General features: G+C 41.5%; 1 protein-coding gene across 1 annotated transcript; it reads right to left on the bottom strand.

Annotated features, from left to right (window-relative positions):
- Positions 1-4,189: 4,189 nt before the first annotated feature.
- Positions 4,190-11,638, bottom strand: pmela (premelanosome protein a). The gene is made up of 12 exons (XM_015959705.3): positions 11,479-11,638; positions 10,423-10,518; positions 8,705-8,851; positions 8,477-8,623; positions 7,091-7,252; positions 6,735-7,016; positions 5,967-6,659; positions 5,698-5,853; positions 5,504-5,606; positions 5,183-5,388; positions 5,002-5,092; positions 4,190-4,557 (listed from the first exon to the last, which is right to left on the bottom strand). The coding sequence occupies exons 1-12, from the start codon at positions 11,528-11,530 to the stop codon at positions 4,404-4,406; spliced, it is 2,289 nt and encodes a 762-aa protein (XP_015815191.3). The 5' UTR covers positions 11,531-11,638; the 3' UTR covers positions 4,190-4,403.
- Positions 11,639-17,580: the final 5,942 nt, after the last annotated feature.

Genomic DNA, 17,580 nt, shown 5'->3' with positions numbered 1-17,580 from the left:
GGCCGTCTGGGGTAGAGACATGACTCTGCAGTTATATTATCTTTTTGGAAAAGAATCATCCAGTAATCTCTGTTTTTCCAGACAAGTGTGGGTTTTTGGTTCAGATCATAGATCAGCAAGTTCATACAAGGTGGCAGACAATTATCAGTGATGTTCTAGTTCAATATGACTTGCTTGTCTCATTAATAGTACGGCATTTCTTAGAGGTTAATGAGTACACAACACTGTTTGCTTCGCATTTCACTGCATGTGTGCTTTGCAGCATTGTGCAAAAGCAAACATATTTAAAACTAACACAAAATACTTTCTTTGGGTAAAACTGCACGATGGCCATGTCTCTGTAAAATATGATAAAGGAATGCACGAAGTTTACTCGACAGATTTGGACAACTAGTTCAATGCTCAAGTAGTTATAGGAGGACTATTAGTTTTGTAGGGAGTGTTTATTAATAATGATGTGAAACAGCAAATAAATAATGTGGGATAATTTTTTGCTTTAGTAATTTTTTGGAAGGAATATGTTCACAAATGAAGAAACACTGTAGACGCTGACTTGAGTCATTCTTAGAATAAGTAAAATTTATTTTTAGCTGTCAGAAGAGTGTTTACACATCGTGTTTATTCTGTGTTTGAAGTACAAAAAATAACTTGACAGCTAAACATAAGCAAGACATTGAACTTAAATCGCTTTAATTCACTTTAACAAATTAAATCAACCTAATTTTCTTTCAAAAAGTCATAATAAAAATGATGTTTACATCCAAAGTTATAGTACTTGTATTGTACTTTGAGAGTCTGTAGTTTTCACATTCCTAATCCTCTCTGTGTGTTGGTTTGATTCATCTGTGTCTGAACTGAGCACACAGACATTACTAACAGAGCATGCTCCGTTTTAGCTGGGCGTGGCACGATCTTCTCCTTGTGTCTGATGACATCACTTTTCTAGAATATTGAGTTTAACAACCTTGCATAATGTATTTCATGTCTTATTCACAAATTCCTGTCATTTTAATTAAAAAAACAGCAGTTTTCTCATTCAATAAGTTTCCTTTTATTTTTTGCAGTAGCTCACATATTGGGAAGAAAACGCAACTCTTTATTTTTTATTATCTGTGGTTTTCACCAATACACACACTTTTGCTGGTTGTGAACACACGGTCAAAGCTGATCTGTGATAAAAGGCCTGTTGGATGTTTCTCTGTAATCTAATCAACCTGCTTCATGGTCAGTAACTCTCTTCTCTCTGACTCATCCTCTCTTTCCTCTTGTCAAACAGAATCTCTCATCCTGCCTTGGAAGATGGTTCACTTTAGCCTAAATTTAGGAGATTTTTAGAACATGAACCTGCACACACACACACACACACACACACACACACACACACACACACACACACACACACACACACACACACACACACACACACACACACACACACACAAACACACACACACACACACACACACACACACACACACACACACTATTTATAGGTTAATTCTGGATTCTGTGTGTAACACTAACCCTCAACCAGATGTCACCATTAGTAAATGATCCTTCCACAGCTCTTATCCCAGAACTCCCCAAGGATCCCCGCGTTCAGCCACCTAAACAATAAAATATCTGTTCTCATCTTCAGCTCAATATGTGTGTCCAGTTTCAAACGTAAACATGCATTCAGGTGTCTCAATGATGTTGGGATGTAAACGTATTTATTGCGTTACATTTTCATAAAGATGAGCTCCATCTAATATATTCTTCAGTAATGTCGGGTTTTTGCCCCAGATGGAAGCAGGTTTAACCGTCAGTAAGTGGCAGCAACACAAACTCACAGTGTGAATTTTTCCAATAAACATAAGCAAAAAGTAGATTTATGTGTCATAATTTCAGGTGAAAGTTGATTAAAGAGGCTGATCAGATCTGAAAGGTGAGTGAAGTTCTGCCAACAAAAGGGTTAAATGGGTGGAGATAAGGGAAGAAGGGAGCTAGTTGAGCAGCCTGGTGGGAATGATTCAATGATCGATGATAAACTGTTCTCACTGGCTGGCTGGTTTCTTTAGAAGTTTGGAGGAGAACAAAAGATCCAGGTAACTGAGGAGGGGTAACCATTTTTAAAACCTAATTCTGTTAGATGAGTGAGCTCTGGTTAGCCGTGAACTCTGCCCTGACATCTATTCAGATCATTGGCAGTAGTGATTGTTATCGTGACATCCCTCTAAAGGTTTCTGCAGCGCGGAGGAAATACGGAGGTAATTAGATCTCTTAAAGATCTGTTGCTATGGGAGTGGCGAGCAACATAACTGGTCCAGATTAATCAGAGCTGCGTGGCTCCCGGGGAGATGTCCCTCCCTGACTCATCTTCACTTTTACAGTGAGTTTTAACATGAACGTTGGGTTGCTCTCTGTTGGTGAAGCAGTGACTTGTTAAAAGCTGCAGGTCAGAGAAAGAGACGACCTCCCGGGTCGCCTCCTGGCTGGAGAGAACAGAGATGGCTCATACGGCTGAGAGACAAGTTAATAGCTGTATGTGATTAATGGTTGTGTTTCAATCCCCTTAATGGAGTGCTGCAGTGTTACATGTCTGTTAAATTCATGTGGACTGTGAGTAAAGAGACTGATAGAGAATAATGTGCACATCAGCAGGAAACAACCAGGTTGTCTTGTTTCCGTCCATCTCTGTAGCAAACAGACATCTGCTTCCTGCACGTACAAGTGAAATTAGAAAATAAAGCAATGTATATAATTCACAGGGAAAGAACTTTGATCCATTATCGCTCATTTTATGTCCTCGTAGCTCCGCGTCTTTGTTCACATTGAGGCTGTAGTTTCTTCTTCCAGTAAAGGATTTTCTGCAGTGACGTCAGGTTTTATTCCTGCTGCAGGGCGTTGTGGAGCATCGTGCAACAGTCAGGGAGAGGATAATAACAAGAAAGGATCTTAATGCCGTTCAAAATCTTGAGTTATTTTGTTGTCATTTTCTTTTGACTAAACGTGTTTTCTGTTAAACGCGCTCACTTCCTTTCATTGTGGTTGAACACGTTAATTATTTATTTTGTTAATCTGCTAGGAAGTCTGCCAAGATCCTCGTGCACTCTTCTGTTAATCCGCGTTCTCTAACACTAAATCATTTCAATGTGGATTATTCAGACAAAAATACATGCGACTGCCTGTAAAACACTGGATTCGTGTTGCTTTGTGTCTTTAAAGACTTTTATTTTATATGATAAATTGTATAGCGCCGCTCAGAGTAAGGACTCCAAAGTACTTTACACTACAGTGCATCACTCATCCATTCACACACACACATTCACACACTAAAATGTTAATCCTCACTTTGCTCCCAAACTCAGAACACAACAGCTTACATTTATTACATAATTTAAGTTATAAGATAATGAATTTGCCATAAATAGCTCCTAACCTTTTCATGGAAGCTGTATTAATAATGTTAGCGATGATCAAGCTTCCCTGATGGTATTTGTAATGATTTCTGCTGTTCTCTCCATAGCATAAAACAGAACTAAAGTGGTCCAATGTCCAGTGAAAGGTTATTAATCATCACAGAGCTAGAGCAGGTTTGATCTCCTGAGATTAAAGATGCAGATACAGCAGTTGGTTTTAAGATGCAGCACAAGTACTGGTTGGACTTTTTGGTTATAAAATCACCTGATGCATGCAAAAATGTTCATCTGTTACACTGAGTAAATACATCATAGACCCGTTTGTCCAGATTTAAATGATTTTAAAAGGAAACGTGTCATTAATCAGCAAAAACACGAAAAACTTTGGTTTTACCAGAGTTTTACCTGTTGATGATGTGATTCTTGCATCCAGATGATTTGGTAAAACAACTTAAAGAAACACATGATGGTAATTAGTTGAATGTTTTTATTTCAGAGTCACTCACATGATATTTCTGTGGAAAACTTTATTAAACTGTAAGAAATTAATTGAAATCTATTTCATATGTTTAGTATAAGCAGGCCACAAATACAGCTGTGATAATTATTATGTGATTATAAAGATGTTGTAGAACAGGGCTATTCACAGCCTCGAGGGCCGGCATCCAGCACATTTTGGTGGTTTCTCTGCTCCAACACACAAGATTCAGCGGTTAAAGCACCTGTGCAGCAGCTCATCAGGCTCTGCAGAAGCCTGTTAATCACCTGCTGATTGAAATCAGGTGCGTTGAAGCAAGGTTAAAACTAAAAGGTGCTGGATACCGGTCCTGTTGTAGGACATAATAAATATTTTTCATTATTTCAGTAAAAATCCTGATTTGTACATGAGTTGGTTTTCTCAACATGTGCATGTTTCAGGTGTCTGGACCATCTGGTGTCATTACAGAGTGACAAACATGAAGCCAAACTGTTAGCAGATGATTTTAGCACGTGGATTGATTTTCACACAACCCTTCCCTGAAGAAGTGGACGGCTTTCTCCTGGTGACTGTCGACTCAGCAGATTCCACAGCATCAAAGGTACCGACGTTACTGCGAAGCTGCCTCTGTTAGCGTCCTCCTGGCTCTCCCTCAGTGGCTGGTACTGCTTAAACCGCCTGACACAAGTCAACATTTAAAATTTGTGTTATGTCCTGCAACCAACAACCCATACAGCCAGGAAAATCAATAGATCAATCAAACAATAGATCAATTAATCAAAGTTTGCTGAAAGTCATAAAATTACACTTTTGTTAAATGAATTTATCAACAAATAAAAATAAAAAGGGGCATATGCAATACTCAGATCCTCCACCAGATGGGAGAAGATATTTAGGATTTGAAACTGGGTTTTAGAGGAAAGCACTAGTGCTGTTTGAGAGGTAGACATGCTGAACATTAGAGATATAATTCAACTTTTACAGTTTAAATCATAAAGAATCCGAAGAAATTTTTTTTCATTTTTCTAAATGGTCACTGAAGCTCTTGACTTGGTTTGGTTGCTAAAACCAGCTTGCTAACGGACAGATTCTGGTTTAGACTTGTGGTGATCTGACACTCACCTGTACATCAAACCCAAACAACAAACCACACAGGCCAGGACCATCCCACCCAGCACAGTTGCAGCAGTTCCAGCTGGTGATCCACCAGAAGCTGAAAGAAGACGCATCACATCACACCAACACAAAACCACCTCTTTCTAAGTCATTACCATGTACATTGATCACTGTCGCTCTCACTCACCCACTGCCACATTGACTCTCGCGCTCGCCACGGCCAGACTGACGTCATTGGTCAGAGACACGTTGAGGCAGAAGACTCCGGTGTCGTTGAAGAACTGACGAAGGACCAGCTGGCAGTCTGGAGAGGGTGAGGCTGCATTGCAGATGGTTTGGATCGGTGTGATGCAGTCAGCATCAGAGATAACGGTGCACACCTCGCTTGGCAGACTACAGGAAGGAATGCAAAGGAGAAGTTTCAAGGAGAATAATCAGAGAGGCTTTAGAGCTAAAAGCTGTAAACGAAGAAGTCACAAATGAAATACAACCAAAGGAATCTATTCACCTTCCTTGACAGGAAATAGTGACATCTACAGCATTCTGGTCCAGCTCAGTCATCATTGACACGATATTGGAGACTTGAACAATCTCCACACTTTCTATTCCCTCTGCAGGATTGAAAGAGAACAAGAAGGGTGTTAAAACCTCTTTTAAACAGCAGCATCTGATTTGTGACACGCATCACAGTGAAAGACTTACGAACAACATCCACAGATGTAGCGAGGGAGCCGTAGCGGTAGATGGTGCAGTCTGCTGTGAGCTCTGGCGCTTGTCTTTTGGCTACAACCAGAGCAACCTGAGCAGGATCTGCTTCCACTTCAACCTGAACCTCAGCCTCAGCTGGAGCTGCTTCTTCTTCACCCGCACGAACATTCAAAGAAAAACAAATTTGTTATTAGTTAGTACTTTTGTGTCTAGACATATCTTCTTACACTTTGATGCATTTTGAGTTGGAAGGAACTCTTCACCTGCAGCTGCTACAGTAGCTGTGACTGCGTTTTCCACTATTTCAGCCTCATCAGCTGGAGCTCCCCCTTCTGCAGCCGTGGCCTCAGTGTCAGCGAGAGCAACAACATTTTCAGCAGCGGCTACGGTTTCAGCTTGGATCACTTCTGTGGCGACAGAAGTAGCCTCAGCAGTCTCTACAGGAGCATCAACAGCTTCCTGCTCCACAGCTACATCCACCACAGGAGCAATGGTGACGGCGTCAGCAGCCTCAACTGCAGCTTCTTCGTTCTCTGCAACAGGTATGGCTGAAGCAGCAGCATCAGCCACAGGCACGATTTCAGCTCCCTCAGCAGCTGTCTCCGCTTGTGTTTCAGCTGCCGGTGCAACAGTGGCTGTATCTGCAGCTACATCAGTCTCCTCCTCCTCAGAAACATCTGCTTCTGCAGCAGGAGCAGCTGTGTTGGCAGGATCTTGCTCTGCAGGGACAACGGCTTCATCTACTCCTGCAGGAGCCACTGACGCAGAGACTTCTACTGCCTCTGTGTCGGTTTCAGCAACCGGTTCCTCCTCAGCTGGCTGCACTGGAGTGGCATCAGAGGCAGAAATATCCAGGGCAACTGCATCTCCTCCTTCCGCTAGAGCAGCTGGGACAGCTGCAGGGGTGGAGGCCATGACTACAACAGCTGGAGCTGCCGAAGCATCAATGGGAACAACTGGTGAGGAAAAGAAAGTCAGCTAATAGAATCATAATGATATTGATAATGGTGACACGTTAAAATTCCTACCACCTGCTGGGTCAGGACACGTGTTAGGAATGCTCGCCATCAGGACCACCTGAGGTTTGAAGGTTCCTACTGAGAGGTAAGTGTGTGTGACAGAGCGCTCCCTGGAGATGAGTGTCCCACTGGTGTCACCAAAGTCCCAGCTGAAGCTGATGTCTGCACCAGTCAGGTACTGGCTGGGGTCGTGGAGCGTGATGGTGAAGGCGATGGCTTGGTTCTGGATGAAGTTCTGGTCGTTCTGATTCACATCGTTGACTTGAGAAAGTGAGATGCTGAATGGAATCTGGTCTGAGGACAGAAAGGGAAATTTATGTTAAGATATTTTCCAAAGCCCTGAGTTTGGCAACAGTTCAGCAGTTCACCTGTGATGGTGAAGACCGTTGAGGCATAGCCGAGGGGGATGAACTTGTTTTTTCCTCTGCAGTGATAGATGACAACCTCCATGTTGTAGGAGCCCAGAGGGACATTGTCTGTCCCGATGGTGAGTGAGGAGGAAGGTCCGTCTGCAACCTGCCAGTACCGACCTGCAAACAACACAGAGTTCACTCTTTAAAGGTGTGGGAAACTCATTTATTCAATACATTTGCAGTGGTCTCTGGTAGGAATGAATACCTTGTAAACCATACTTTGGATAAAAATAAAAATAAAAAGCCCAGAAACCTCTTCCTCAGTATACGGAAATGTCTGCTACATCAAAAGAGAGCTTAACATGACAGGATTTGGAGTCTTATTTCCTGAAATTTGGACATCTTGCCTCTGATTGGCTAACAGCAACGCAACTCTACCACTAACTCCATTTGCTCTGCGATATGGATGTTTTTTTCTAACAAATAACAACTGCCTGGAGGAGCTTCTGCTGTGTGGTTGAGTTGCTAATGCTAACGGTTAGCTTCTACTAGTCGAGACGTTCTCTGCTGTTTCTGGATGCTTAACCAACAATAGCCTTCCTCGTCACGAGCTAGGATGGGTGAGTCCGTGAATGTTAAGTGACAGTGTGATGTAGATCTGTCAGACTTTTAAAATCCTAGAGTTTCACCGTCTATTCTCCATCAGAAGCTAATGCAGGAGATAGGTGTAGGAGACTATTTTCATGTTCAGCCTGCATCAAAATGATAATCAGAAATTATCATCAAAAAGTTTCAGTGTTCCACACCTTTAATATTGGTTACTAGCATTTTACTAACAATTGAAAATTAGGTGTTTTTGCTTATTTAATTTTATCCTAAATATTATAAAAAGAAGCCAATTAAAATAAAACTATAAAGATGTTAATACAGAATAATTTAAAGCTTGTGTTGTTTGACGAGTAATATAGCATATCTAGTCTCGAAGCCTAGCCAGCACACATAGGTGGACATATATGGGCAAGCCGTATTGGTCCCAGCAGGGGTTGTCCGCAGTTTTCACGGTGGCCCCACATAGGTTTGCCCAGAAAGATTCAAAACCCTCTGAAAATCCATAGGATATTTGCCCAAATATCTTTCTGGGCAAACCTATGTGGGGCCACCATGGAAACTGCAGAAAAACCCTGGTGGGACCCATACGGCTTGCCCAGTTATGTACCACATGGGGCCCACCTATGTGTGCAGGCTGGGAAGCCTTTCCATCAACTATGTGACATTTATGATTTAGATTTTAAAGGATTTGTCACATTTTTTGAAGCAGACATTTACATGAAAATAAAGAAACAACATAATTTCTAACAAAACTTAGCAAAAGCTGCTTTTGTTTCAAACATCAGAATTTACCTAAAGTCTTCCACACAAACACGTAGCGGGGTTTCCTGTCCTGGGTCCGGTTCTGAGTTCTGGTGAACGCTGTACCGTCAGGGAAAACTCCAGTCCACTCTGGGTTCTGGTCCGGATACACAGCCTGACCCTCCTGATACTGGCGTCCTGCGTAAAGACAGGGACCCATGGTCAAGATGAAAATAAAACGGGCCAGTCATTCGCTGCATTTGACACGTCACCCCCTACCATTGATGGTGCAGTTCTGCGCCCACACCACCTGACCATCGGGCAGAGCGGTCTGGTTCGGGGGGAAGTTTAGGTTGATGTTGAAAGTTGCTTTTGCTCCTGTCAGAGTTGGTGCGTCATTCTTCAGGTCAAAGGTCACCTCACCTCCTTGAAAACAACATCAAAGACAAGTTAACGTCTTTAAATGAACTCAGGGCCGCATTCCTGTGGCAGCCTGACCCCAATTTTAACTTTATTTGCACATTAAACACTTCCACCAACGACAGTCCACGCAAACACACTTAGGGTCTTGGGAGTGAGCACACTCAACGGCATTTGGCAAGGGGATCTTTCAGCCTCATCCCGAGTGCCGGTGCCCACTTCCAATTTTAAACTGCACTTAGACACAGAGGGCTGTGAGGAGTAGTGGGGTTGTGTGGTTGCATCAGCTGGCGTAGGCCAAACGATGCCTGCACCGCCCGCTCACTACAGCCATGGAATACACCTCATCAACACGCACTAACACTATATTGGAGCAGGCGGAGGGAGACTAGGGGTCTTAGCACACCTCTGTTGTCGCTTGGCTTCCCGGGGCTGGAGGCTAGGAGGGGGAGCTGGCTGTCTGATTGGAGGCTGGGATGGTGGGTTGCTTTGCTCAGCGTTGGGCGGGGGAGCCTGCTCATTGTCACCCCAACAGAACGGGGCAAACTCTGGGCGTTGTACCCCATGTGCAGCAGTACCGGGACCAGAGTGAATAGGGTGTGTATGGGGAGCATGAGTGGGTGTCTAGTGTTTATTTAGTAAGTCTTGGGTTGTATGTGTATGTGTGAGAATGAGGGAGGGAGTGTGTGATTGTGTCTGTGTTTGGCTGATATGTTGGGTGGGGTCTTGGACTCCTCCCCTCTCCTGGGACTTCTTGTGCTGCTACACATCTTCGCCTCCCCTCCCCCTGCCACATTTGGTGTGGAGTATGGTGCCTTGGTCTGCCCGAGTGTTCACAGCTCCCGGGTCAGGGGATTTAAGATTTTTGGCATTGGTCTGATCGATCCCGGTGGCTGCCTGGTGGGATCTGAGTAAATGGGCTCTGTTGGGTCCCCGGCGGGGCTGGGTCCTGGGCTCGGCCGGCCGGGGGTGGGAGGCTGTGGGCGGGCCTGTGGGCTTGCCACTGATATCTCCCGGGACTCTGCTGGCTGCCCCGGGGCAATCCTCTGTGCCTCTCAAGAGGGGACAAGGGCTTTTCTGGTCGCAGTCTCCCTGGGGTTCCTGTGCTCTGGGGCAGCTCCTGGATCTCTGGGACTTGGAGCTCCCTTCGTCTCCTGCACATCTTTAGGGGGCAAATCTGTGGCCCCTCACACTCTCTATTGGATGCTCCTATGGAGAAACCTTACATATACAAGCACGTGTACACACACAGGTGCTCACATGGTGCTCTCATAAGTATGGACTTGGACATTTTCAACACAGGTCTTAAGGCTGTGGTTGGCACTAAATGCACTGTGATTTATTATCGTTTGATTGTTCAGTAAAACAATGTTGATTTTATAAAAAAAGAAAGAAGAAAGAAAAAAGAAAAGAAAGAAATGAACTCATGGTGATGCAGTTGGCAGCACTGTGGCGTCGTAGTGAGAAGGTTGCAGGTTTGAATCCCAACTGCAGCCTTTCTGCGTTGAGTTAGCATTTTCTTTCCATGCAGCCATGACTGAGTGAGTGAGTTTACAGGTAAAGACAACGAGCCTCACCAAACCAGCAGTTCCTGAACCTCGGGTCTCCATCCTGCCAAACCGGATACATCTGGGAGTTCCATGATCGATAACGTGTGAATTGACTTCTTTGTCCTGCAAAATTAGTCAAATAAAACCAAATTTTAAAACCACTGACTCATTTATTGAGACTATCTGGAAGCAAAAATTGAACAAAATTTTCCGAGAAAAAGATGACAGCGTTAGTTTTTATTTGTTGGGGCCGTTATCTTTTTGACTGTTTGGTTTGTGTGAGAGTTCTGGTTCTGGACGGGAGTGGAGGGTGTGAGGGGTTCTTGACTCGGGAGTCACACGACCCACAATCCCCCCTCAATCCCTTTCATGTGACTCTCAGCTGAGTTCAGCACCAGTAATCCCTGTGGGAGCTACGGCGGCTCCCAGACTCCATTTCAAGACCAAAATTAAACTTTTTTGAGCAACGGCAAAATTTGGTAAATGTTTCGATGCAGACATTGGACATTATTTAAGGTCATTAACTGGTTACTGATTTGAATATGACGTATGAAATCAGCGTGTTAATGTGAATAAATCTTTGCATCCTCAGACAAAACGTTGAGTGTGTGAGCGTGAAACATGCATGGAAAAGCAGATCAGAATGTTTGCTGTTTGATTTTTGGTCCAAAGCATGAATAACTGCAGTAAATAAAATAAATTCCTATGCTGTGTTCAGATTAAATTATGTCTCTGAAATAATGTCATGCAAAGGTTGGAGCAGAAACCTCTGAAAAAAATCTGTTTCAGAAAGAATAATAGGCAAAGTTATCAGTAAAGTTTAGAAATGTTTTGAACTTTTGCAGATTTCAGCTGTTTTGTTATCTTGTGAATATATAAAGCAGTTTAAAATGGATTCATCTTTGTGTCCTGAAGGAGAAAAAAAGATTAACTCAAGAAAACATTTATTTTCAATTTGTTCATTTCATTGTTTTAGGTAAATTGTGTTTTAAATGATAAATAATGAAATTAACTCATGTTGTCTTGTGTAAAATCTCTTTTTGCACCATAAACATTTTTGTCTTTATTTTCTGATGTACTCACGGATCGCCGCGGCCGATATGAAAGCCAGAAAGAGCAGCACCACAGTCCTCATCCTGGTTTAGATGGTGTTTCCTCTCTGATCCCAGATCCTCACCCTGCTGTCCTGAATCCCAACACAATTCCAAAACAGACTCCCAAGCACCTCCTCAGTCTTTTAAGACAGTCCTGAACCTGAATTAACATAATATATGTTCTCAACCTCTGACATCACAGAAAGCTGGTCCCACCCCCTCTGATGAGAAACATTTAAAATGAAATGTTATAACTTTTTTATTCTAATGCTTAAACCCAGATTGTTGAATGGCTCCTTACAAGAATATTTGTGAGTGTAAACTGTTCTAAATTAAATAGAAATCCTCAAGTACCTTCATGGAAATCCAGTTTCAGCACAATGTCAGTCAAATTTGTGATGCCTGTGAGCAAAGCCCAAGTTCTGGTCTGGTAACGTGACCTTACAGCGATGTGTGCATGGGTATCACAAGATCACAGCGTTCAACAGCATCTTTTTGTTTCCTTTGTCAGTCCTGCTGTTCACCTCAGGCTGCGGCAGCTCACAGAAAAGGACAAGAACATTTTCAGACTCTCTTTCTAGATGTTCATTCAGAGGAAAAAAGAGGACAGAAATTAGCATTATAAAACAATAAATCAAGAAACATGGGCATTTTACCACATAGCCATACTCTGGTGTTAAACACAGTTTAAATTGTGTGGACAATTTTAAATGGAGCCAAATATGTCCATATGGGCAAAGGGGCTAAGCACATTAAATTGCCTTTGTGAATGAAATGTGTTGCCTTGCCTGGCCTAGTGCAAGAAATTGTAAAGGCAAATGTTGACGGAATTGAATCCATAATCCAGGGATCTGCCTTAGCTTCCTCACCAATGTTCACAGATGATGTGATCGTGTTTTCTGTTAAATGTGTGGAACACGTGTTTATTTAATACATTTGTGGTCTCTAGTAAGAATAAATGCCTTGCAAGTCATACTCAGGGGGAAAAAACCCTCAGATGTGCTTGTTTCAGGAACTAGCAGAATGCCACGCAGAGACAAATATACGCAGATGCCCCGTGGACTGGCGCTGCTGTAGTGGTTGACCGCCATCTTAGATGGGTCTCTATTCACCCCAGTGCGTTTGTTATACTGAGGAAGGTGCTTACACAACTAAAAACACATTTTATTAGCTTTTTCACAAAATCAGACACATGGTATGGCATGAAACTTAAAATATAAATATAATGAAACAAAATACATTAAAGTAAATTCAAATAAAAAAATGTCCCATCAGGTAGGCTAGAAAAGTCACTAGTAATCCCACATGATCTGTTTTAAATATTATGTTGGTTGTTGCAACCGTACGCTGCACATAAACAAGCTGAGTTGCTCACTCTGCATTGACTTTGGAGAGCGAGGAGACCTATCCAATATGGCGGTGACGCTGTTACGCTCTACAGTGCTTAATGAGGCTACGTATTGGTGTCTATGGAATGCCACAACAGGATTTGGAGCCTTATTTCCTGATATTTGGACATCTCTCCTCTGATTGGCTAATAGCAACGCGACTCAACCACTGACTCTGTTTGCTCTGCAATGTTGGTATTTTATCTCCACAAATAAATTAGGCTTTGAGGAGTTCTACTGTGTGGTGAAGTTGCTAATGCTAACAGTTAGCTTCTATTAGACGTTCTCTGCTGTTTCCTAGATGCTAAACTAACAACAGTCTTCCCCGTCTTGAGTCAACATGGGTGAGTACATGAACGTTAAGTGACAGTGTGACGTAGATCTGTCAGGCATTCCAAATCTTAGAGTTTCACCATCTATTTTCTATCAGAAGCTAATGCAGGAGAAAGGTGTAGGAGACTATTTTCATGTTCCACCTGCATGAAAAACTCAGAGTGATTGATTATAATCAGAAATAATAGGTTAAAAAATTTTCAGTGTCCCACACTTTTAAATTTATTTAAAAACAGCTAATTTTTAAAATGATCTTAAGCATTTTTGTTGAAATCTTGGCCTCATCCAGTTAATCTTGTTTGGTTTTGACTCGTGTTTTGCTTTGCAGCTAAAGTCTTCATGTAAAAGTAAAAAAAAATGTAAATTGCGATTTAAATACTCTTATTACAGATTAAAGTGCTCCAAAATAAAATGACGTTGTCAAAGAGAAATAGTTGAACAGCCAAATAAAAGCTGCAAATTATGAGAGATTAGTAAAAGAGTTTTACATCATGATCACATCTGTTATAACTGTGACAAGGATGCAGCAGGACTGATGATCATTGGGTTTTTCCTAGAATTCATTTGAAAAATGACATTTAATTAAAAAAACATACAATTAACGCTTAACGGTTTATGTTTTATTATTTTTTATGTTTTAGAATATATATTTTTCTAAATCTAAAACAAATGATAAAGCTTTTTATTCTGTATAATTTGGCCTTTTCAGGTCTCTTATCACAGCGACGGCGGGTGGTTTTCTTCAGCGATGATGTCTCATGGCTGTGAGGCTGTTCAGGCTGCACCACATGTGACCCCTCGTGCTCACAACACAGCTCAGGAGGAAATAAATCCCCGGAAAAGAGCACCTGACTCAACATACCACAAATAGTCAACCTTTTCCCTCTGCTTTGTGTCATCTAATGATTGTCCCGACTCAGTGGGAGCAAATTTGAACCAAAATCAGAATAAATCTTCACTTTCTACAAAAATTAAACACGAAAATGACAACCAAATCTACATACTACTTTCTTTTATTTCTAATGTCCATAATGGCATTTTCTTGAAAAAAAAATGAAACCAGAAGAGAAATGATGAATAAAATAGTCTGAAGTGTTTGGTAATGAACGTTTCCTGATGTTAACAAATTTATACTGAACATTTTCTAAGAAACCAAATCTGATTTAAGAACACTTATAAAGCAAAAATAATGAGAAATGATAGCTTTGTAGAGAAAGGGTTTGTGTAGTAAATCTGTTGTGTGCTAAGCCTCAGGGATTTGGTCATGTGCATTATTAAAATGTGAATTATTTCTATGTCTGAACAGACACAGAAACCGTTCCTCACAGAACATCTGACTTGAGATGGTTCATCATATATTTCTTATGGAGCTACTCAAGCTGCCATCCGTTTGGTGTGAAGAAGCCAAAATTTCAAATGAAAATGTCACGTTAAATAAGTTCTGGTCAGTCAGAGTCCCCTTTGTGACTGGATGTTTACTAATGTGGAAACACTGCCTTAGATGAGATGGTGGTGCTTCTCACCCAGAGGGCAATCCAGATAGTCTGAACCATGAACAGTGGTGTCAACATGGTCTAAAGAGCATCAGATACATTCTTCAGGAGGAGCAGCAGATCTTTTTTATTTCAAAGTTCAGCTAAAATGTTTAATCCTGCCCTTCCATCTAGAGATGAACGCTGTTGTCTGCATGCCTGGGAGAACCACGTGAAGGAGTCAGTCAGTCCCTCATAATACGCCACTGTGCTGTAAGATCTGTTGTCATGGAAATAATCAGGTTTTTGTTTCTAAACAATAAAATATATTCACAGAAATTATGAAAATGATGAATGGAAAGAGTACAGACAACAGAGCTAAGAGTCTATGGGATGCAAATAAAGACAGAAATAAATAAATGTTTGTTTCCACTAGAGGGCACTACTAACTCTATTTTGTTCTGTCACTGCACAAGATTACCATATACATTTACCACATTACACACAAAAGGATCAAAAGCAATTTAATGTCCTTATCAAATGTTCTGAAAAAACAATGAAGTCATATTTTGAGAAAAATTTCTTTTTTTTATATGTCTTTGTTAAACCATTTTTAACCTCCACTTTTTTATCTTTGGTGTCTTATGACTTGGACACATTGTTTTTGTCTGGAATAAAGTTTGATTGACTGAAAAAGCTATGAGAATGTGGAAGAAAGTAACAATAATGTAAGGTATGTTTACCTTTTTCTTTCTTCTCATTCATAGATTTTTGTGTTGTTTCAGTGCATCAAACATACACAGGTACAAAAAAGTTTTGAACAATAGGGAGAAAAAAAGACAATATATAAATAGGTGAACAAAATGTTTAAAAGTCATTAGGCCATTATTAATGAAGTGCAAAAAAGAAAATGTTGAAATAAATAAATAACAGTTTCATCTCATGTTAAGAATCGGTTAGTTTGTTTAATCTTTAAATATAAATTTCAGGTTTTGTAAAGGCAAAAAAATTAGCCTCTAAGGCAGTGAACCTCAACTGGAGGCTCGTGGGCCACATTCGGACCACCAGACCTTTCCACCTGGGTCCCAAGTAGAGCCCTGCACTGAAGCCGTGGGCCCTCGGGTCGGCCCGGCCCGACGGCCCGAGGGCCGGGCTTCGGGCCAACGACTGTGTAATTACCTCGGACACGGGCCGGGCCGGGTGCCTTTATTTTTAAGTGAATTCATTAAAAAAAACTGAAATACTTAAACGCAGCAGCACCTGCCTGCTTCTCACGCACTGGCACCCATTAGCTCTGTTAAGGTCTGTGTGGTTTATAAATGTGCCTATATAAACAAATTCTCAAACTACTGATTGAAACATGTGCCCCTATTCTAATATGCCATTTTATGTCCACTTTGATATGTCAAAAACCATTCGTTTATTCTCATGAAAATGGCAGCATTCTATTTTTCTGTTAATAAATTCGCTCTGCAGTAAAAAAAAAATACAGCATTCACTACTGGGTTGGAGAGCGCATTTTCAGAGTGGCAGATTAAATTTACAAACGCTATATTAATTGGGGGTGTTTCTGAAAATGTGCTCTGCAGTTAGAAAATTAGAATGCTGCTTTTTTTTTCCTAATTGCACAAGAGCGCATTTTCAGAGCAGATAAAATTTACAAACGCATCCAATTAATATAGTGTTCGTAAATTTCATCTGCTGCTCGAAAAATACGCTGTTAGAAAAAAAAGCTGCATTGAATGCTGTTTTTCTTTCTTTCCTTTCTTTTTTTTTTTTTTTTTTTTTACTACGGAACGCTTCCCACAGATAATTAGAATGCTGAGCCTTCTATCACGCTAAAACATCATGAAAGGTTAAAGAAAAAAAGTCGGCCTCGGGCTCGGGTTGGGCCAGAGAATCCTGAAAACTTTTTCGGACTGGTTTGGGCTGGGGCTCCACCCCCTCGGGCCGGGCGGACACGGGCTCAGATTTTAGGCCTGTGCAGGGCTGTAGTCCCAATTCTTTGCCCCCCCCCCCCCCCCCCCCCCCCCCCCCAATAATTGTTTACATTCTCCAACCACAACTAAAACTACAATGAAGACAGTTTAGGTGGAAAACAAAGTCATTTAAATTATTGATAAATTAAGATACAATAATGCTTTTAGTTATTTTAGAGTGCATCTGGCCCGTCTACTGTAAAAACCTCAGGACCAAACTTGGTTGAGGACTCCTGTTCTAAGGTAAAGAAATTAATTAAATGTTTAAAAAACTAACAATGGCAACTTTAAACTTATATGATGGTAGGCTAAAATGGAATTAATGTTTGTGAAATTAGATCTAATTGACAAGAAAATAATTTTATAAACACATTTTTTACAAACAAAAGCACTCCACATCCCTCTAAGATGACGTCAGGGTACGTCATCCATTTTGATCATGTGACCAGTGAGGGCTGCTCATTTAGTGTCTCCGTCTCATCCCAACTTCTGGTGATTTCTAACAACACGTTAAATTTAACAAACACCAGAAGTACTTTTGTGAACATTTTTATCTAATCTAAAGCGTTGGATTCATTCATAGCGGTCCCCTGTGAGAACACTGCAAGATAAGCAATAAAATAAAGAGTACAGTGCCACCCATTCGAAATAATCGGTGTATCATGAAGTCAAAAACGAACGCTCCTCTTACAACGCGGGAAACGCCGCTGTGTTGGTTCAGTTTTGTGGACTGAGCTGCGACCGTCGCGCTCCCCTTTTGAATTAATCCACATAATTACTATCGAGGCTGGGCACACATGCCCATATACCTGTTTTTGTGTTGTCGTTTGATCTGAGAGCGTTTCATCTTCTACACGAACCCCCTATCTCCCGCTCGGCTGTTTCCGGACTGGCCGAAGGGAGCCGGGGCGGCGGTTAG

Source organism: Nothobranchius furzeri, chromosome 3, assembly GCF_043380555.1.
Source record: "Nothobranchius furzeri strain GRZ-AD chromosome 3, NfurGRZ-RIMD1, whole genome shotgun sequence".
NCBI lineage: Eukaryota > Metazoa > Chordata > Actinopteri > Cyprinodontiformes > Nothobranchiidae > Nothobranchius > Nothobranchius furzeri.
Note: the sequence above shows the minus strand (reverse complement) of the source record. Positions and strands in the feature narration are given on the sequence as shown.

Bases quoted from the DNA above. Each gene is read 5' to 3' on its own strand.
- pmela (XM_015959705.3), bottom strand. From the start codon at position 11,530: ATGAGGACTGTGGTGCTGCTCTTTCTGGCTTTCATATCGGCCGCGGCG. The intron at 10,519-11,478 runs GTGAGTACATCA...CTAATTTTGCAG, and splicing joins CATATCGGCCGCGGCGATCC to GACAAAGAAGTCAATTCACA. The intron at 4,558-5,001 runs GTGAGTGTCAGA...GACTTGTGTCAG, and splicing joins TGTTTGGGTTTGATGTACAG to GCGGTTTAAGCAGTACCAGC.